This window comes from Trachurus japonicus, chromosome 4 (assembly GCF_045865225.1).
Source record: "Trachurus japonicus isolate A0001 chromosome 4, Traja_1.0".
In the NCBI taxonomy this organism is placed as follows: domain Eukaryota; kingdom Metazoa; phylum Chordata; class Actinopteri; order Carangiformes; family Carangidae; genus Trachurus; species Trachurus japonicus.
The window spans coordinates 35,780,532-35,801,829 of NC_140910.1; the positions used below are offsets into that span (position 1 = coordinate 35,780,532).

The 21,298-nt window shown below is 44.3% G+C and overlaps 1 protein-coding gene across 3 annotated transcripts in view; it reads left to right on the forward strand.

The window, feature by feature from the left end:
- Nucleotides 1-21,298, forward strand: part of patj (PATJ crumbs cell polarity complex component) — a 193,416-nt gene that overhangs the window by 16,765 nt on the left and 155,353 nt on the right. For 2 of the 3 annotated variants that reach the window (XM_085775262.1, XM_085775264.1), the window contains exons 6-11: nt 11,826-11,954; nt 13,156-13,443; nt 14,711-14,813; nt 15,520-15,608; nt 16,466-16,595; nt 20,185-20,337. In XM_085775262.1, the coding sequence (XP_085631388.1) occupies nt 11,826-11,954; nt 13,156-13,443; nt 14,711-14,813; nt 15,520-15,608; nt 16,466-16,595; nt 20,185-20,337 (892 nt within the window). The remainder of the gene's footprint in view (nt 1-11,825; nt 11,955-13,155; nt 13,444-14,710; nt 14,814-15,519; nt 15,609-16,465; nt 16,596-20,184; nt 20,338-21,298) is intronic. The other variant, XM_085775265.1, reaches the window with a different exon arrangement.

A 21,298-nucleotide genomic window follows, 5' to 3' on the forward strand; every position in this document is an offset into this window, starting at 1 on the left:
TCTGCACAAAATCCAGTTAGCATTAGCTGTTAGCCAGTTAGCATTAGCTGTTAGCCTCCTAACACACACAAGTAGTTAATAACTGTATTGATCCCTGGAGGGAATTAGTTTACTAATGAAAATTCTTTGGTTACTAACAAACTCCTGGTGGAAAAGTGGAAAAATGAAACTGAGATAGACGTGTATAAAATATAACATCTTCAATGTAAATAAAAAGATTAAACTATAAATATATATGCATTCATCCAATAGCAGGAAAAATAAACATATTTGCATATTGACAACATTGAAACTAAGTACACAGAGTAAATGAAATAACACAGGAAGAAAGCAACACTGAAGCAGTTTATTTCATTATTAAATCTGTAGAAAGTTTTTGCCTAAAATGGGTTCAGATGAACGTGACAGGTGCAGAGGACGAGGTCGCACAAACAAACCCCGTACGAGACGAGCCGAGGACGAGGACGTCCACGTCTCAGCAGCCAGAGAGAAGAGAAGAGAAGAAAAGAAAAGAAAAGAAAAGAGTTCAGTGAACATACGTGAGGCCATAGAAGCCACGCCGTTTGACCTACAGACATTCTTTAATAACTTTTGATCAGAGTTGCATCTAGATGGTCTGTAGCCAATCTGAAGTCGATCGGTTGAAATCTGTAGGAGGAGTTCGTTCAAAAATGTCAAAAGGTCAAATCAAAATGGCCGACTTCCTGTTGATTTTAAGGTATTGGTTGCATTGACTTTTTTGTAGACCTTGGGGTCTTACATGTACCTACCAATTTTTGTCCGCCTACGCCGAAGTCACTCTATTCATTCTTAGCAAAAAAAATGTCTAGGGGGCGCCATTTAGTGATTTGGCCACGCCCATTTCCTATGACTTTAAAATACCACATTCTTCACCAGGCCTGATGTAGCCTGCATGCCAAATTTGACGCATTTTGGGGCATGGGAAAGCCAAAAAACAAGCCAAAACAACAACAACACCGAAGCAGTTTATTTCATTATTAAATCTGTAGAAAGTTTTTGCCTAAAATGGGTTCAGATGAACGTGACAGGTGCAGAGGACGAGGTCGCACAAACAAACACCGTACGAGACGAGGACGAAGACACAGAAGAGAAGAAAAGAAAAGAAAAGAAAAGAAAAGAAAAGGAAAGCAAAGCGCTCAGAGAGAAAAACGAGGCGGTGACAGAGCGGAGCAGGTCTGGACTGTTAATATGAGGCGAGGATCACAGGTCAGCTGCAGCCGTAATGATTCTGCCCCGCTCTATTGTTGGGTCATTATCGCACAGAATTACACTGTCCCTCTTGTTTTCTGCTGCTGCTCCTCCTCCTCCTCCTCCTCCTCCTCTCCTCCTCCTCCTCCTCCTCCTCCTGTTGGACCGGGGCCACGTCCTGCATACCAGACCAGGCCTGTGATCCTCCTGCTTTTCTTTTATTCATGTCTCGTCTCTATCGAGGTCACGTTTAATGGAGCCCGGGGCAGAAAAAACACAACTCCTGCGTTGGGTTTTTATTACCGCTTGCTGACTGGCCGACTGGCTAACTGTCCGTCGTCTTCACACGCCAACGCTCCTCCTCCTCCTCCTCCTCCTCCTCCTCCTCCTCCTCCTCCTCCTCCAATACTACTGGTCAAAATTTACTCTGTTACAAGTAAAAGTAGCTCAGTCGACATGTTACTCAAGTAAAAGAGTAAAAAAGTACTTGCTTTTAAATTTACTGTTAAAGGCCCCATTGCATGAAAAATGTGATTGTGGTTATTTTTTCGTGCTTGGGGAGTTCTCTGGGCCACGTATATACTGCCACATGCATCAAACTGGTCATAAACGGAGAAAGACACACCGCCCATTTGTAGGAACTGTCTCTTTAATGTAAATGTACTTTGTAAATGTACTTTATTTATACAGCCCTTTACAACAATCCTTTCGGAGTACCAAAGTGCTTTACATAGTGTAATAATAAAAAGAAAGAAGCAGAAATAAAAACAATTTAAAAAACAGTGAGAGCAATAAAATACAGCAAAGTCAAATAATTTAACTTATTTGACTTTGCTGTATTTTATTGCTCTCACTGTTTTTTAAATAAAAAAAAAATGTATAAAATAAAATAAGATAAAAGTGCCATCGTGCTACTGGGTATTAAAAGCCATCCTAAATAAATAGGTGTTTAGCCTGGATTTCTAAAGGCCCGGGTCCGAGATGAGACGCATCTCGGTGGGGAGCTTGTTCCAGAGCCTGGGAGCAGCGAAAGTACAGTTGTTGTGATCGGCCGTCACAGCTGAGGCGTCGTCGTCACGGCGACGTGGCTCGGGGGTTGGACTCGGTCCAGCGGCGTCGGTGTAAAGTGTCCCATAAAGAGGGGAGTAAATCAGCCGCCGTCACATGGTGTTTTTAGGGCTTTTGTCTATTTAGTGAATATTATCCCGGCATCGATTAGGACAGTGTGTCGGAGGAGTTGACTCTTAATTTACGGCCGTCCTAAAAATGATGAAAAGCAGAAAGAACAGGGATAAAACATAACAGATTGTGTGATTAAAGGAACCTGAAGGGGCCGTTAAAACCCTTAAAACCCTTAAACCCGCCTCCACTCAGGAGATGAACTCAACTCGTCTGCATCAAGGCCACAACTTTCTCCTCTCAGAGAGGAAAAGAAACACAAGTTCATCCTCCTGTTGTCTGACCCAATCTCTTCTCCTCCTCCATCCTTCCTTCTTTCCACTATCCTTATTCCCTTCCCTCTTTCTTTCTTTCCTTCCTTCCTTCCTTCCTTCCTTTCTCCCCTTCGTCCTTAACTTTCTTCCTTCCTCTTTTGGTCCAATTGACCTGATCTGTTCCCTCCCTCCATCTTTCTTTCCTTCCTTTTCCCCTTCCTTCTTTCCACTATCCTTATTCCCTTTCTTCCTTCTTTCCTTCCTTCCTTCTTTCCTTCCTTCCTTCCTTCCTTCCTTCCTTCTTTCCTTCCTTCCTTCCTTCCTTCCTTCCTTCCTTCCTTCCTTCCTTCCTTCCTTCCCTTTGTCCTTACTTCCTTCCTCTTTTGATCCAATTGACCTGATCTGTTTCCTCCCTCCATCTTTCTTTCCTTCCTTTTCCCCTTCCTTCTTTCCACTATCCATATTCCCTTTCTTCCTTCTTTCCTTCCATCTTTCTTTCCTTCCTTTTTCCCTCCCTTCTTTTCTTCCTTCCTTCCCTTCGTCTTTACTTTTTCCTTCCTCTATAATCCAATCGAGCCAATCTGTTCCCTCCCTCCCTCCATCTCACTTTCCTTCCTTTTCCCCTTCCTTCCTTCTTTCCACAATCCTTATTCCCTTCCTTCATTCCTTCCTTCCTTCCCTTTGTCCTTAACTTTCTTCCTCTTTTGATCCAATTGACCTGATCTGTTCCCTCCTTTCTTTCCCTTCTTCCTTCCTTCTTCTTCCTTCCTTGAACGAATCTGTTCCCTCCCTCCATCTTTCTTTTTTTTTTTTTATAACTAAGCTATAGGGATTTATAAAGCGAATTGAATTCAATAAAAAAATGAGGAAAGGTTAGTTAGTTGGTTACAATATTTACCAAACAAAATGAACTAAATACTGAAGACACTTGTTGTTCTTTACAGTTCCTTGATGTAAAATGTGGTGTGATGTCATCAGCTCCACTTCCTGACTCCAGAGCAGTGAGGCATTATTATCAACCTTATTATTTTAATGGCAAAATGTAATATTCACAAATGTAAGTTCATTAAAAAAACCCTTCCTTTTACTGCTCTTAGTGGTGAGCTCAATAGCCTACATAACCTCCATCAAATTTTCAAGCAACCAGAAAGCGATTAAGACCATCAATATATGTGAAAACTTGAAAAAAATTTTGTAAACTTATAAATTCCCCCTGGCGTATAATATAATATAGATGTGCTTTATAAATTGCATTTTACCATGAAAAATGTTTTTGTATTGTGAAACAAAGTTTTGAATTAAAAAAAAAAAAAAAAGCAGTGAGGCAGGCTGCTGCTAACCGCTAACAGCTAACGGCTAGCAGCTAACAGCTAGCAGCTAACGGCTAGCAGCTAACGGCTAGCAGCTAGCAGCAGCCCGGGGCTAACCAATCATCCAGGGGTCAAACTAATACACAGGGATCAGACTTGATCCATAAGGAGTTTATGTTGCTATAAACTCTTTAGAGAGCTGAGGTGAAACTTATTACAGCCCAGTATTGATCTTAACGCCGCCTCGACCAACTGTCTTTCATATTTTCCTTCCTTCCTGAGAGAGGAGAGGAAGCGACGTTTCCCACAGACACATTTACCTCCACGGAGCGTCGTCGTCACGGTGACGGAGCAAAGACTGAAGCTCTGCTGCACACACACACACACACAGTGGTGTAGTCTAATGTTTCTTAGTGGGAAAACTGCTTTTTTTCTTGAAAGATTATAGATAAATTCCTGGAAAAAAAAGTGGTAGGGTACAATTTCTCCAAAAACAGGCTTAGAAAAATCTGGTGGAAATTTTTTAGAAGAAACTGGTAAAATTTAAAAAAAAAAAAATTCTAGGAAAAGTGGTAAAAATGTAAGTAGTAAGTGAGTAAAAATAGTATAGTAAATAGTTGTTGTTTTTTAATTGAGAAGAAACTGGTAAAATTCCATCCATCCATTTTCATCCGCTTATCCGGAGTCGGGTTGCGGGGGCAGCAGTCGGAGCAGGGATCCCCAGACTTCCCTCTCCCCGGACACTTCCTCCAGCTCTTCCGGGGGGACCCCAAGGCGTTCCCAGGCCAGCCGAGTGACGTAGTCACTCCAGCGTGTCCTGGGTCTTCCTCTGGCCTCCTCCCGGTGGGACATGCCCGGAACACCTCACGAGGGAGGCGTCCAGGGGGCATCGATACAGGTGCCCGAGCCACCTCAGCTGGCTCCTCTCGATGTGGAGGAGCAGCGGCTCTACTCCGAGCTCCTCCCGGGTGACAGAGCTCCTCACTCTATCTCTAAGGGAGCGCCCCGCCACCCTGGTGACAGATCTCCTCCCCCTCTCTCTAAGGGAGCGCCCCGCCACCCTGGTGACAGATCTCCTCCCCCTCTCTCTAAGGGAGCGCCCCGCCACCCTGGTGACAGAGCTCCTCCCCCTCTCTCTAAGGGAGCGCCCCGCCACCCGGGTGACAGAGCTCCTCCCCCTCTCTCTAAGGGAGCGCCCCGCCACCCTGCGGAGGAAACTCATTTCGGCCGCTTGTATCCGGGATCCCGTTCTTTCGGTCATGACCCAGAGTTCATGACCATAGGTGAGGGTGGGAACGTAGATCGACCGGTAAATCGAGAGCTTTGCCTTTCGGCTCAGCTCCTTCTTCATCCCGACGGACCGATACAACGACCGCATTACTGCGGCCGCCGCACCGATCCGCCTGTCGATCTCGCGCTCCGTTCTCCCCTCACTCGTGAACAAGACCCCAAGATACTTAAACTCCTCCATCTGAGGCAGGAACTCTCCCCCGACCTGGAGGGTGCAAGCCACCTTTTTCCATGGCCTCGGACTTAGAGGTGCTGATTCTCATCCCAGCTGCTTCACACTCGGCTGCAAACCGCCCCAGTGCATGCTGAAGGTCCTGGCTCGAGGGAGCCAACAAGACCACATCATCCGCAAAAAGCAGAGATGAAATCAAGTGGCTCCCAAACCGTACCCCCTCCGGCACTTGGCTGCGCCTAGAAATTCTGTCCATAAAAATAATGAACAGAACCGGTGACAAAGGGCAGCCCTGCCGGAGTCCAACACGCACCGGGAACAGGTCTGACTTACTGCCGCCATGCGAACCAAGCTCCTGCTCCGGTCATACAGGGACCGTACAGCCCTCAGCAGAGGGCCTCCGACCCCATACTCTCGGAGCACCTCCCACAGGATGCCACGTGGGACACGGTCGAAAGCCTTCTCCAAGTCCACAAAACACATGTGGACTGGTTGGGCAAACTCCCATGCACCCTCGAGCACCCTGCGGAGGGTGTAGAGCTGGTCCAGTGTTCCACGGCCAGGACGAAAACCGCATTGTTCCTCCTGAATCCGAGGTTCGACTATCGGCCGAATTCTCCTCTCCAGCACCCTGGAATAGACTTTCCCCGGGAGGTTGAGGAGTGTGATCCCCGGTAGTTGGAACACACCCTCCGGTCCCCCTTTTTGAAGAGAGGGACCACCACCCCGGTCTGCCAGTCCAGAGGCACTGTCCCCGACTGCCACACGATGCTGCAGAGGCGTGTCAGCCACGACAGCCCCGCAACATCCAGAGACTTGAGGTACTCAGGGCGGATCTCATCCACCCCCGGTGCCTTGCCACTGAGGAGCTTCCGGACTACCTCAGTGACTTCAGCTTGGGTGATGAATGAGTCAACCTCTGAATCCTCAGCCTCTGCTTCCTCGACGGAAGGCGTGTCAGTGGGATTGAGGAGATCCTCGAAGTATTCCTTCCACCGTCCGACGATATCCCCAGTCGAGGTCAACAGCTCCCCTCCTCCACTGTAAACAGTGTTGGTGGAGCACTGCTTCCCCCTCCTGAGGCGTCGGATGGTTTGACAGAATTTCCTCAAGGCCGACCGGTAGTCCTCCTCCATGGCCTCCCCGAACTTTTCCCAGACCCGAGTTTTTGCTTCCGTGACCGCCCGGGCTGCCGTCCGCTTGGCCTGCCGGTACCCGTCAGCTGCCTCGGGGGTCCCCCGAGCTAGCCAGGCTCGGTAGGACTCCTTCTTCAGCTTGACGGCATCCCTTACTTCCGGTGTCCACCACCGGGTTCGGGGATTACCGCCGCGACCTTACGGCCACAGCTCCGGACGGCCGCGTCAACAATGGAAGTGGAGAACATGGTCCATTCAGACTCAATGTCTCCGGCCTCCCTCGGAATCTGGTCAAAGCTCTCCCGGAGGTGGGAGTTGAAGACCTCCCTGACAGGGGATTCTGCCAGACGTTCCCAGCAGACCCTCACGATACGCTTGGGTCTTCCAGGTCTGACCGGCTTCCTCCCCTGCCAGCGGATCCAACTCACCACCAGGTGGTGATCAGTTGACAGCTCAGCCTCTCTCTTCACCCGAGTGTCCAAGACATACGGCCGGAGATCAGATGACACGACTACAAAGTCGATCATTGACCTCCGCCCTAGGGTGTCCTGGTGCCACGTGCGCTGATGGACCCTTATGCCTGAACATGGTGTTCGTTATGGACAAACTGTGACTAGCACAGAAGTCCAATAACAGAACACCACTCGGGTTCAGATCGGGGAGGCCGTTCCTCCCAGTCACACCTCTCCAGGTAACACTGTCACTGCCTAGTGAGCATTGAAGTCCCCCAACAGAACGATGGAGTCCCCAGTTGGGACACCTTCCAGCACCCCTCCCAGGGCCTCCAGGAAGGCCGGGTACTCTGCACTGCCATTCGGCCCGTAGCCCGAGACAACAGTGAGAGACTGATCCCCGACCCGAAGGCGCAGGGAAGCGACCCTCTCGTTCAGTGGGGAGAACTCCAACACATGGCGGCTGAGCTGGGGGGCTATGAGCAAGCCCACACCAGCTCACCGCCTCTCACCATGGGCAACTCCAGAGTGGAAGAGAGTCCAGCCTCTCTCAAGGAGTTGGGTTCCAGAGCCCAGGCTGTGTGTGGAGGTGAGCCCGACTATCTCTAGCCGGTACCTCTCAACCTCCCGCACGAGCTCAGGCTCTTTCCCCCCCAGCGAGGTGACATTCCATGTCCCTAGAGCCAGAGTCGTTGTCCGGGGATTGGGTCGCCGGGGCCCCCGCCCACGGCTGCCACCCAAAACACACGGCACCGGCCCCTCATGGTCCTTCCTGCGGGTGGTGGGCCTACTGGAAGGCGGGCCCACGTCGCTCCTTCGGGCTGGGCCCGGCCGGGTCCCAAATTACTCAAGAATTCTAGAAAAAGTGGTAAAAATTTCAACAACAAAAAAAAAGGAAAAAAAAGTGAAAAAATTCTTAGGAAAAAGTTTAAAAAGTGACATTTTTTTAGGAAAAAGTGGTAAAATGTCCAGAAAAAGTTGGGGACCCCCTTGAACCCTGACATTTACTTTAGTTAGATAGTTTTGTTGTACTGGGTATGCTGAAGTATAATGCATTTTCAGTGTGAGTATCACATAGACTACACCGCTGGTCCTCAGAGCGTCGCCGCGGTGACGGTGACGGGGCCGAGACTGAAGCTCTGCTGCATCGACTCTGAGTCCATCAGAGGCAGCGTAGAGAGAGAAGGAGCTGCTCTATCAGATCAGAGACCACGGCCACCTCTGATTACAAACACTTCATAAACACAGCCTCTCTCTGTGTGTGTCTGTGTGTGTGTGTGTGTCTGTGTGTGTGTGTGTGTGTTAGCGTTAGCCGGGCCGTGCTGCTGCAGCCTCATTGATCAGCAGCTGGTATCAGCAGGAGGAAATGCACTGGGCTGGTAATTACCTGCTGAGCTCCACTTTAAGGACCTTTCACCTCAGGACTGATAGTCAGCAGCAGCAGCAGCAGCAGCAGCAGCTCAGACAGTCTGCCGCTCCGCCACCAGCAGCACAGGAGAGAAGAGGCAAAAATACAAATAATTACAACAGCAGCAACAACGGATAATTCACCAAGCCGCTTGATCCACATCGATCTGCCCAAAGGGGAAAAAAAAAGCTGAATCGACTCGTTCTGCTTCGCTCCGACTGAAGGAAAATCCTCTCAATCACATTAACTCTGATTCCTCAAACGCATCTTATTAACTTTAATCAAGTTGTTTAAACGGTTTTCCAACATCTGTCCATACACGGACACAGCTGGAAGATAATAAAACCGGTTTCATATGGAATATTTACAAAAACATACAAGTTTTTCTAACTTTTAAGCTCCATACGGTATTATTGGTAGATGTTTGTATTAGAGCTCCTTCAAAATAAAAGTTGATGTTTGTATTAAAGCTCCATACAGTATAAAGGTTGATGTTAGTGTTAATCCTCCTTCAAAATAAAGGTAGATGTTTGTGTTAATCCTCCTTCAAAATAAAGGTAGATGTTTGTGTTAATCCTCCTTCAAAATAAAGGTAGATGTTTGTATTAATCCTCCTTCAAAATAAAGGTAGATGTTTGTGTTAAAGCTCCTTCAAAATAAAGGTAGATGTTTGTGTTAAAGCTCCTTCAGAATAAAGGTAGATGTTTGTGTTAAAGCTCCTTCAAAATAAAGGTAGATGTTTGTATTAAAGCTCCTTCAAAATAAAGGTAGATGTTTGTGTTAAAGCGCCTTCAAAATAAAGGATAGACGTTTGTGTTAAAGATTCTTCAGAATAAAGGTAGATGTTTGTGCTAAAGCTCCTTCAAAATAAAGGTAGATGTTTGTATTAAAGCTCCTTCAAAATAAAGGTAGATGTTTGTGTTAAAGCGCCTTCAAAATAAAGGATAGACGTTTGTGTTAAAGATTCTTCAGAATAAAGGTAGATGTTTGTGCTAAAGCTCCTTCAAAATAAAGGTAGATGTTTGTGTTAAAGCTTCTTCAAAATAAAGGTAGATGTTTGTGCTAAAGCGCCTTCAAAATAAAGGATAGACGTTTGTGTTAAAGATTCTTCAGAATAAAGGTAGATGTTTGTGCTAAAGCTCCTTCAAAATAAAGGTAGATGTTTGTGTTAAAGCTCCTTCAAAATAAAGGTAGATGTTTGTGTTAAAGCTCCTTCAAAATAAAGGTAGATGTTTGTGTTAAAGCTCCTTCAAAATAAAGGTAGATGTTTGTGTTAAAGCTTCTTCAAAATAAAGGTAGATGTTTGTGTTAAAGCTCCTTCAAAATAAAGGATAGACGTTTGTGTTAAAGATTCTTCAGAATAAAGGTAGATGTTTGTGCTAAAGCTCCTTCAAAATAAAGGTAGATGTTTGTGTTAAAGCTCCTTCAAAATAAAGGTAGATGTTTGTGTTAAAGCTCCTTCAAAATAAAGGTAGATGTTTGTGTTAAAGCTCCTTCAAAATAAAGGTAGATGTTTGTGCTAAAGCTCCTTCAAAATAAAGGTAGATGTTTGTGTTAAAGCTCCTTCAAAATAAAGGTAGATGTTTGTGTTAAAGCTCCTTCAAAATAAAGGTAGATGTTTGTGTTAAAGCTCCTTCAGTATAAAGGTAGATGTTTGTATTAAAGCTCCAACCAGCCGTCAGGACTTCCTGTCACTTTGTGATGTCACAACTAAGCCCCGCCCCCTCACCACCTGAACTCACCATCCAACCAACAACAACTTTGCAGGATTTTAAGTTTCTCCTAGACTTGTAGTCAAGACCGCCTAAACCGAGACCAAGACACTACCAAGACCAGACAGTATCAAGACCAAGACACTACCAAGACCAAGACCAAGACAGACCAAGTCAAGACCAAGACCAGTTCAGCTCGAGACCAAGACCGAGACCGAGACCAAAAAAAAAGTTGTTTTTGCCATTTTGCATGAGTTGTAGAACATAAGCACCATATTGGGTTCAGCTGCTTAGTATGAGAAATGTATTATTTCAACTACAGGCACAATAATACAGTGACAGTACATGTCTTGTGTGTGAACTCACTATAAATGTTTTCATCAATTGACTAAAAATCTAGTATGTGTAGCAATTGCATGACCACACCGTACTACACTATTTGAGGATTGACTCTTGAGTGCTGTTAAGGACTGACATGACTATAGTCCTAAAGTCATCTAACAAAATAACAATTGTTAGTTGTGTGGCAAACAAACTCTTTATGGTCTGTAAAACCGAACCTGATGACTGACGAATTCGCCGACATTTTGCGTCCTCCTTCATAGATCTTGACCGTGCTTCAGAGGCTTCAGAGGGGGGAGGGGGGAGGAGGAGGGAGGGGAAGCGTGAGAGGACAAGCGCCGCCGTCTGTGTCACAAAATGTATGTGATTGGTACTTGAAGGGGGCGTATAAATCTGTATTTAAAAAAAAACTGTCCTTGCCTGCCTGGATAGGTTACATTCCCTTCGAGACCGCGCTGCCAGTCCGAGACATTGCGAGACCGAGAGACCCGAGACCGAGACAAGACCGAGACCAAAGACTGTCGAGGCCGTGACAAGACCAAGACCACGAAAAAGCGGTCTCGAGACCGGTCTCGAGACCAAGACCGGTCTCGAGAACTACAAGTCTAGTTTCTCCGAGTGTTTTATTCTGAAATCTGCTCTGTTTTTTATTGGATCACTTTAGAAAACAGTCAGCCAATCAGAAGAGAGACTCAGAGCCTCCTCCTCTCTTCTGATTGGCTGACACCGACCTGTTGTTACTAGACAACGAGCTCCAGATGGAAAACTACACTGAGATGGTTTTTAGATGTTCTCATGGAGCTTTAAAGGTACAGTACGTAGGAATCCCCCCATCTAGCGGTGCGGTTGCATATCTGAACGTATTCTTGATGCTGCATTCAGGTGAAATGGGGCAGACGTCAGACAGACAACAGACGCTGCATGTAACAGGATAAACAAGTGGTCTGACAACATGTTGTCATGGTGATGTGGTATTGTTTTAGTAAAATGACATCCGGTTGGTTTGCCGACGGCCGTCTGCCTGACTGCACCTGAATGCAACACCGGTGCCTCCGTCCTTCCTCACACTACACAGTGGTGACAGTTTTAACAGGCCGTTTCCGTGGTTACCTACGGTCACGATGCAACATGGCCGCCTCGGTTCGGTGCGTCGCCCACTTCTGTATCTGTAACGACTTGTAACAACTCATTCTAAGGAACCAGAAAGCTTTCATCTGGATGCAGCTGTGATTCACCTTCAGTCAAATACGGATTTATGAAAGACAGGTTTGATTTTTGATCAGAAAAAGACAAATAAGTTACAGACTGGGCCTTTAATGAGAATGACATCATTGTTGTGTTAATTGTTCTGCTTGTTAAAGGACCAGTGGGGCCACATGGAGGAGATCGAGCTGGTCAACGATGGGTCCGGTCTGGGCTTCGGCATCGTGGGCGGGAAGACGATGGGCGTGGTGGTCCGCACCATCGTCCCCAACAGCGTGGCGGATCAGGTCAGACTCGAACCACAGTGCAACAGAATAACAACATTAAAGGGATATGCCAACATTTTTTTTTGTTTTCGTGTCTTGCCTCACTCCCGAGTCCATGACCAGCAGATAGACACCATCAAAGACGCTCTATTTTGGTTCAAGCTAGCTACATCGAGGGTAGGTTAGCTTCCTATTTCAAAGTAAAAGCACAAATTCTATCGTCATGGTTTTCTGTATGTAAAGGGCAACGGGTGTTTTATTTTTGTGAAAGTCACTGGAAGTGCGTTGGTCACGACGGCTAGCTTGAGTAGCGCCAAATTCGTCTGAACAAAATTGTAGACAGCTGGTATTTAGACAAATTAACGACACACTGCTGATCTAAACGGCTACTTTCTCACCTAAACATGTTTGAAATGTGGATAAAGTGAAATATTTACAGAGTTTAGAGCTAAAATGAAATCAGCTTCTGACTGCTGATTTCAGCTGAGGCAGGCTAACACTACCCATACACTTCCAGTGTTTGAGCTAAGCTAATTAGCGACTTTAGGTAGGAGGCAGGCTAACACTACCCATACACTTCCAGTGTTTGAGCTAAGCTAATTAGCGACTTTAGGTAGGAGGCAGGCTAACACTACCTATACACTTCCAGTGTTTGAGCTAAGCTAATTAGCGACTTTAGGTGGAGGCAGGCTAACACTACCTATACACTTCCAGTGTTTGAGCTAAGCTAATTAGCGACTTTAGGTAGGAGGCAGGCTAACACTACCCATACACTTCCAGCGTTTGAGCTAAGCTAATTAGCGACTTTAGGTGGAGGCAGGCTAACACTACCTATACACTTCCAGTGTTTGAGCTAAGCTAATTAGCGACTTTAGGTGGAGGCAGGCTAACACTACCCATACACTTCCAGTGTTTGAGCTAAGCTAATTAGCGACTTTAGGTGGAGGCAGGCTAACACTACCCATACACTTCCAGTGTTTGAGCTAAGCTAATTAGCGACTTTAGGTGGAGGCAGGCTAACACTACCTATACACTTCCAGTGTTTGAGCTAAGCTAATTACAGCGATACGGCTCTATCTCCCTTGTTACTACACGCACAGTGGAAAGGATGGTGTCTATCTGCTGGTCATGGACTCGGGAGTGAGGCAAGACATGAAAAAAAAAAAAATGTTGGCGTATCCCTTTAAACTTTGACAATCATCGCCTCCTCTCCTCCAATCAGGACGGGCGTCTCCGCACCGGCGACCACATCCTGCGCATCGGGCCGACGGCGACCGGCGGCCTGACCAGCGACCAGGTGGTGAAGGTGCTGCAGGGCTGCGGGACTCACGTCACCATGGTGATCGCCAGGGATCCACGGGGTCAGAGGTCAACGCTGGGCCCGGCCCCCCCACCTCCTCCTGACTCCGCCCCTGTCTCCTCCTTAACGCCTTCACGTCCCCCCGACCTGCCCCTGCAGCGCCCCAACGCCGGCCCCAACGCCGACCCGCAGCGCCGCGCCAGCAAGACGGTGAGAGGCCAGAGGAGGGACGGGGGTTATTATAGTTCACTAGAACTAAAACTAGAAGAGAAAACATAATTAGTACATTGAAACAAAATAAAAATGACAGTTTTTCCAAAAAAGAGACTAACTAAAAGCTCCAGGTTTGATGCTAAACTGCAGTAAAGTAAAGTTTCATCAGAAAACAGCAGCTTAGTGGTAGTTTTCTTGTCAATGTCTGACAGAGGCTTTCTCCTAAAACCTGAACAACTACGACTAAGACTAAATAAAAACTAAGACTAAGACTAAATAAAAACTACAACTAAGACTAAGACTAAATAAAAACTACAACTAAGACTAAGACTAAATAAAAACTACAACTAAGACTAAATAAAAACTACAACTAAGACTAAGACTAAATCACCCCAGTCACCCCAGTCCTCGCAACTTTACACTGGCTCCCTGTCCGTTACAGAATTCAGTTCAAAATCCTCTTAATCACATACAAATCCCTTCATGGTCTAGCTCCACTGTACATCTCAGAACTCTTAACCCCGTATGTAGCATCAAGATCCCTCAGATCTGAAAATCAGATGTTGCTAGTTGTCCCACGTTCAAAACTCAGGACTAAGGGAGATCGTGCTTTTTCTGTTTTAGCTCCATTGCTGTGGAACAAGCTCCCCCTCGGCATCATATCAGCTGAGTCTGTGCATCATTTTAAAAAGCTTTTAAAAACCCACATGTACCGACTGGCATTTGTGTAATAATCTTAATGTTTTTGTTTTTGTTTTTTGTTTTTTTCTCTATTGTCTTATCCATTTCCACTATTTTATCTTATGCCTGTTTACTGTTTTTCTGTATGATGCTTTCTTACTTTCTAATTGCTTTATTGTTTCAATGATATTGTATTTGTATTTTGTGAAGCACCTTGTAACCTTGGTTTTGAAAGGTGCTATAGAAATAAAGTTTATTATTATTATTATTATTATTATTATTATTATAAATAAAAACTACAACTAAGACTAAATAAAAACTACAACTAAGACTAAGACTAAATAAAAACTACAACTAAGACTAAATAAAAACTAAGACTAAATAAAAACTAAACTAAAACTGATTCATCACTTGTTGAACAAATTAACTGAAATAAAAAAGCAAACTGAGAAAATAAATAAAAATCAAAACTAATGAAACATTTAAAACTATAAAACCCTTGGATGAGAGTGTGTGTCCTCTCGCTGCTCTCTCTCAAAGTGTGTTTCCTCTGTGTGTGTGTGTGTGTGTGTGTGTGTTTCAGCCCAACCTGGAGGGATATGAGATCCACGAGGTTTCTCTGACCAAGAAGGACGGACAGAGTCTGGGCATCTCCATCATCGGCTACAACCCTCTGACCAGCCAAGGTACACACACACACACACACACACACACACACACACACACACACACACACACACAACCTCCAGACCATAGAAACACAGAGGAAGACTCAACAAATAGTCAGGTGCAAATATGACTTGACCCCAAAAAAATTCTAACAAAAGGTTTCTCAGTTGTTTTTTATAGTATTAGATGTCCTTAATAACATACTAAAAGTTTACCAAAGTTTGACCACTAGAAAGGAGTTATTTTCAAGATGGCGTCCAAGATGGATAGGAAGCCTGGTGGGACACCAGAGGTGAATAGGGTAAAATTTTTAACTAACAGATATCACCATGAAACTTCCCAAGTTTATCGCTTACATTAAGACAAATATCTTTTGTATTACAAGTTTTGTCAAATTGTATGTTTAAATATGTAAATTAGGCAATATCTAATTAAATCTGCACTAATTTAAAGGGAAAAGTAAAAACAAAACCCCACATCACTGGAAATACACAAAAAACTCACAACTGTTCCCAAAATGGATTTAAACTCTTGTCTCCTTCACAATAGAAGCTTGGAATCTAAAGAGAGAGGCGTTGCTGCTGAAAGAGCTGTGGTGCTTTTATTGTGAAAGCTTCTTTATTTTGAAGGAGCTTCAGGGCTTTTACTGTGAAGGGTCGTCACATTTGAAACGTTTCTCAGAGCTTGTCTGAGGTTTAAGTGTCTGTGTCTCTGTCTCTCCAGACGCCGTAGGAGTGTTTGTCAAGCAGGTGGTGCCAGGCAGCGCTGCAGATCACAGTGGAAACATCCGAGTCCACGACCGACTCATCGCTGTAAGGGCCTGTGTGTGTGTGGTTAAAGGGATAGTTCAACATTTAGTCAGATTGGCCCATCACCATAATCCCTATAGTCGTAGCAGTAGGTTTGTTACCTTTAATTGTCGGTGCAAGCTGTTTTTAGAACGACGGAGCAGAGCCGTGAGCTGCTCAGAGCTACGCTACGGAGGCTCATTATGGGATTTCTTATAGGTTTCCCTCATCATCAAACTCATCAAATACACAATCCAACAACTCCACAACGCTCTGGTGGACAAGTTGTGAGCTGCACATTCACCACGCTATGAGATAATAACACAACGTTACCACACAGAGTTGTTTTAGAGGGAAACACAGAGACTGTTGATGAAAAACTGTCCCTGAAGGCAACGTGCATCAGTGGTTTTGCATGAATTTCCCTCTAAAACAACTCTGTCTGGTAACGTTGTGTTATTATCTCATAGCGTGGTGAATGTGCAGCTCACAACTTGTCCACCAGAGCGTTGTGGAGTTGTTGGATTGTGTATTTGAGGAGTTTGATGATGAGGGAAACCAAGAAATCCCATAATGAGTCTCCGTAGCGTAGCTCTGAGCAGCTCACGGCTCTGCTCCGCCGTTCTAAAAACAGCTTGCACCGACAATTAAAGGTAACGAACCTACTGCTATGACTATAGGGATTATGGTAATGGGCCAGTTTGCCAAAATGTTGAACTATTCATTTTAAAGGGTGAAGGACCAAAGATAAACTCCAACTTTTACTTCACATTTCATAAAACATGTAACAAGTTGGAGTTGAGCCAACCTGTTGTTTCTTCCCTCTGTGTCTTCTCCTTCTTCTCCTCCTTCTCCTCCTTCTTCTTCCTCCGTCTCCTCAGCTGGACGGCGTGAGTCTCCACGGTCTGACCAATCAGGAGGTGCTGCAGGTGATGAAGCAGACGGGTCAGACCGTCGTCCTCACCGTGGTCAGGAAGAAGCCCCGAGTCCTGGAGCGCTCCCTGGATAAAGGTCAGAGACTAGGGCTGCAACTACACTGCAAAAACTCTACATCTTTCCAAGAATATTTGTCTTATTTCTTGTCAAAATGTCTCATTTCTAGTCAAAACTAATCTCTTTCCACTTAAAATTAGACTCATCACCTGAAAATGAACTTGTTTTTAGATCATTTTCACTTGTTTCAAACTAATTTTCACTTGAAATAAGTAGAAAAATCTGCCAGTAAAAGCAAGTTTTTTGTGTTTGTAATAAGAAAGAAAAACTTGCTCCACCATCAGATTTTTCTACTTATTTCAAGTGAAAATCTGCTTGAAAGAAGTAAAAAGTGTCTAAAAACAAGCTGCTTTTTATGTGATGAGTCTTATTTTAAGTGGAATGAGATTTGTTTTGACTAGAAATAAGACAAATATTCTAGGTAAGATGTAGAGTTTTTGCAGTGTAACGATCATTTCCATTATCGATTATCTGTCGATTATTTAAACGATTAATCGATTAGTTGTTTGGTCAATAAAATGTTAGAAAATGTCGAAAAATATCAATCGGCGTTTCTCAAACCACCAGACGACATCGTCCTCTAATGTCTTGTTTTGTCCACAAACCAAAGAGAGATTCAGTTTATTGTCATAAAGGAACAAAGAAACCAGAAATATTCACATTGAAGAAGCTGGAATCAGAGAATCTGGACTTTCTTTTCTTCAAGAACTACTCAAACCGATTATTCGATTATCAAAATAGTTGACGATTCATTTAATAATCGATTATTGTTCGATTAATCGATTAATTGTTGCAGCTGTAAATGAGACCAACATTTATCTCCTAAAAAGAATGTAACTACCCGGCGGTAAACCTCTAAAAACCTGCGGGTAAGTTAATTAGCGATGGTCTTTTCTCCCCCGGGATGACGACGGAGGTTGGCCGGCCGAGCAGCTCTCCGGCCGGGTGGTGTTTAGAAATCGAGATACGAATCGAATTGTGACTTTGGTGTGTTGTGGTGCCTGTATTGTTACATATTGAGTTTTAATTGATTAAATGCTGAGTTCATCTTAATCATTACAATAATAAACTATGGAAGCAGCTGATTCAACCTTATAGTCTACTTGCCAGCCCATAGGGCCCCATTGTGAACCCGGAAATGTTGAGTACCCCAAAGTTTTATGTTAGAAATAGATAGTATGGGTCCCCAGTATTCAGAAACTGCTGGATGCTAACTTATATATATTGGGTAATTAGCACAACAGACATAATTAGCATAAATTAGCATAATTGCCTATATGGGCAATATTTCAACAATATTGACTTGGCTGATCTGGGCAATGTTGGAGTGGTTTTAGGGGTTATTGATGATGCTGAATCCATTTCTGACATTTTCAAAATTCAAAATGGCTGTCTAAACCGGAAGTGACCAGATTTTAACCGCCAGTGGGCCGATTTTGATGGATTTCAAAACTAAACTTCCGGTTTAGACAGCCATTTTGAATTTTGAAAATGTCAGAAATGGCTAATTATGTCAATTATGCTAATTGTCCAATATATATAAGTTAGCATCCGGCAGTTTCTGAATACTGGGGACCCATACTATCTATTTCTAACATAAAACTTTGGGGTACTCAACATTTCCGGGTACTCATTGTTGGCAAGTAGACTATTAATAAAGTTTAAACAGTTTAAAATCAAACAATGGAGAAGAGTTGTATAGATATGAGCCCGATCCTGCCAGTCTGGTGTTGTGTTGTGAACGCTGCTCATGCTCCGTCTCAGTCTCAGTGACTGTGTGTGTGTGTGTGTGTGTGTGTTGCTCTAATCTGCAGCTGGTTACCTCTGTGTTGAACTTATCACAGCTTTTGTTCCTATTTCCTGTCGGGGCTCCTCTCTGCCTCTGTCCTCTCACCCAGATTAAGATGACAAATTTGTTTACAACTCGGTGTAATTTTCCCAAACGCTCCGTTTCCTCCTCCTGCAGCAGCAGCAGCGTCCACTGAGATTAATTCTCCCGGTTCAGGGTCATTTTTTTGTCTTGCGATCGGCCGGCGGCTGCACTGGTCAGCCTGCAGGCCAGAGAGAGAGAAGAGAAGAGATTTTATTTTATTTTTTTCCAACGGAGAGGAAGAAGAGGAGTTTAGGCTCTTATCTCCTCCAGACGTCTTTTATTTCATTACCGAGGAAACACAGAGAACTGGAAACCAGCTGAGTTCAGCCGCTATAGTTCTCAACTTCTCCTCCTCGGCTCATTTCTGTGACTCTTATCTCCAGACACACGAGTGATGATGAGCCGGGAGGTCAGAGGTCAAAGCAGCCTCTCTGCCTTCACACAGCTCCATCAATAATCTGCTCGGACAGCTGTTAACAACTTGCAAACTGCTTTTAATTCACTAATCAAACATAAACTGCTGCTTAATGCAAATAAGACTAAATACATTTCTTGGTTTCCCTCATCAAATTCATCAAATACACAATCCAACAACTCCACAACGCTCTGGTGGACAAGTTGTGAGCTGCACATTCACCACGCTATGAGATAATAACACAACGTTACCACACAGAGTTGTTGTAGAGGTAAATTCATGCAAAACAGCTGATGCGTGTTGCCTTCAGGGACAGTTTTTCATCAAGCAGTTTCTGCATTTCCCTCTAAAACAACTCTGTCCGGATTATGGCAAATGGGACAATTTGCCAAAATGTTGAACTATCCCTTTAAAGTTGAGACAATAAATTGGCTTTCTGGACAGAAACAAAACTTGCTTTCCAGTGCTCTCAAGAAGAGTATTAATTGAAGCAGTGTTTATGTCTGTCATGGATTATGGTGATATCATCTATAGAAACTCTGAAACGTCTAGATTCAGTTTATCACTTATCACTAGTGATGAATATGATACTCACCACTGGGTTCTGTATGGAAACGTTGGTTTACAAGAGGCAGTAGAGATGGAAACAAATGAAATATATTAATTCGCATTTAAGCAATATATCACGACAGGCCGTGGTCTTCGCGTCGGGCTGAACAACGCCCCTTAGCCGTGGTATAATGAGCATAGACCACGGACTGGAGTGATAAATTGCTTTTATAAAACGGTTACCAATAATGACAATATAAAAGAGGAATACGCATCAATTTCATGTAGTTTTATTTGACCAGAAATACATATTATTCAATAAAATAGCCTCACTGTGAAAAAATAGTCCCACCTCTCCAGACGTTAGCTCCAAGTAGCTCTGCATCTCTTCTTTTCCTCCGCTTTTTTTCAGGTGAAAGTCACTGCTCAGTCCCCTCTACCGTTGTTAACCCTCCCCAGAGGTGAAAGTTCACCTTAAACATGTGAATTCAACTACTTTTGTCCATTTTTTAACATCGTAAAAACATCGACTGTCTTTGGCTACGGACTGCAACAGTCCGTTGTCATGGATACATGACAACAACTTCCATTCATACCAGTCATACGTGCCTGAGGCGGAGTGATAGCCTACGCTGTGATAAGGCTTTAGAATAGTAGCCGTGGTAACTGCTCATTATACCACGGTTAACAACCAATCAGATCGCAGGATTTCACCTTTACGTTTTATAAATTCTTATATGTGTGTGTGTGTGTGTGTGTGTGTGTGTTAGTGGAGAGGGAGCCTTCACACGTGTCGCTGCGGAGGTCATTGAAGGTCAACACTCGCTCCTCTGGGTTGGGCTCCATGATGAAGATGGAGTCGATGTACCAGACTACGGCTCAGCAGGGCCGGGCCGAGGCCGCACACGCAGCCGAGGGTGAGTGTTGCTGCTCCTCAGTCTGGGCTGTACCCCACATTCAGTTTCATGATTCATGTCATTAAGTCCCAGTAGGGAACTATAGGGAACTACTTCCTACATAGGAGAGGTAGCCCAAACTGAAGACATTGTTTCAGCCTTGTACATTAAAGACTGACCCTTGTACAAAGTTAAAAATTTCATTTTATTGTCATTCAGGGTACAAGTAATATAACAAAATTACATTTATAATAAAAAAAAGTATATATACAATATATATACTACATCAGTGGCGGCTGGTGACTGAAAAAATAGGGGAGGACAGGAGGAACACCAGTCCACGGCGTCATGTTATTTTATACTAGTTCACTACTTATCCCTACTTTCTTATATTCAATGAAAATTAAACAATGTCTTACACGATTTCTTAAAAACAACATAATTTAAATTTAAAAAAGTTATTCAGTAACTTGCCCTGAGCTGGCCTCAAACCCAAAACCCCTATGTTTTGGAGACATGCAGTGTTTGTTTGCCATACATTCATTATGTCCATCACAACACCCCTCCCCCCTCCCCGTCGGATGTTATGATCACATCGCCTAAATATGGTAATGGGGACAGCCCTACACATACGTATGACTGTGTAAGATGTATACCTTAAATACAGACCAGTTGAAAACAGGCTACTTTCTTCATAGGAGAAGTGGCCCGAGGCTTTGAGCTACGAGGCTGAAATTTCAGTATGTTTATCAGGACGTGAGGGGCTTCCACTGTGAAAAGTTTCAGACCCGCGTGACCTTCAGAAGTCAAACTTTGTCAACATAAGAAGTAACTGAAAATGAATCGCAAACACCAGCCTGGCTGGAAAAAGCTCATACAATCTCACGGTGCGTTCACACCAAACGCGATGGATGCGATGCCATCGCCCGTAACGCGAGCATTGCGTCACTTGACTCTTTTGTCACATTTTTCACCATCGCTTCATCGC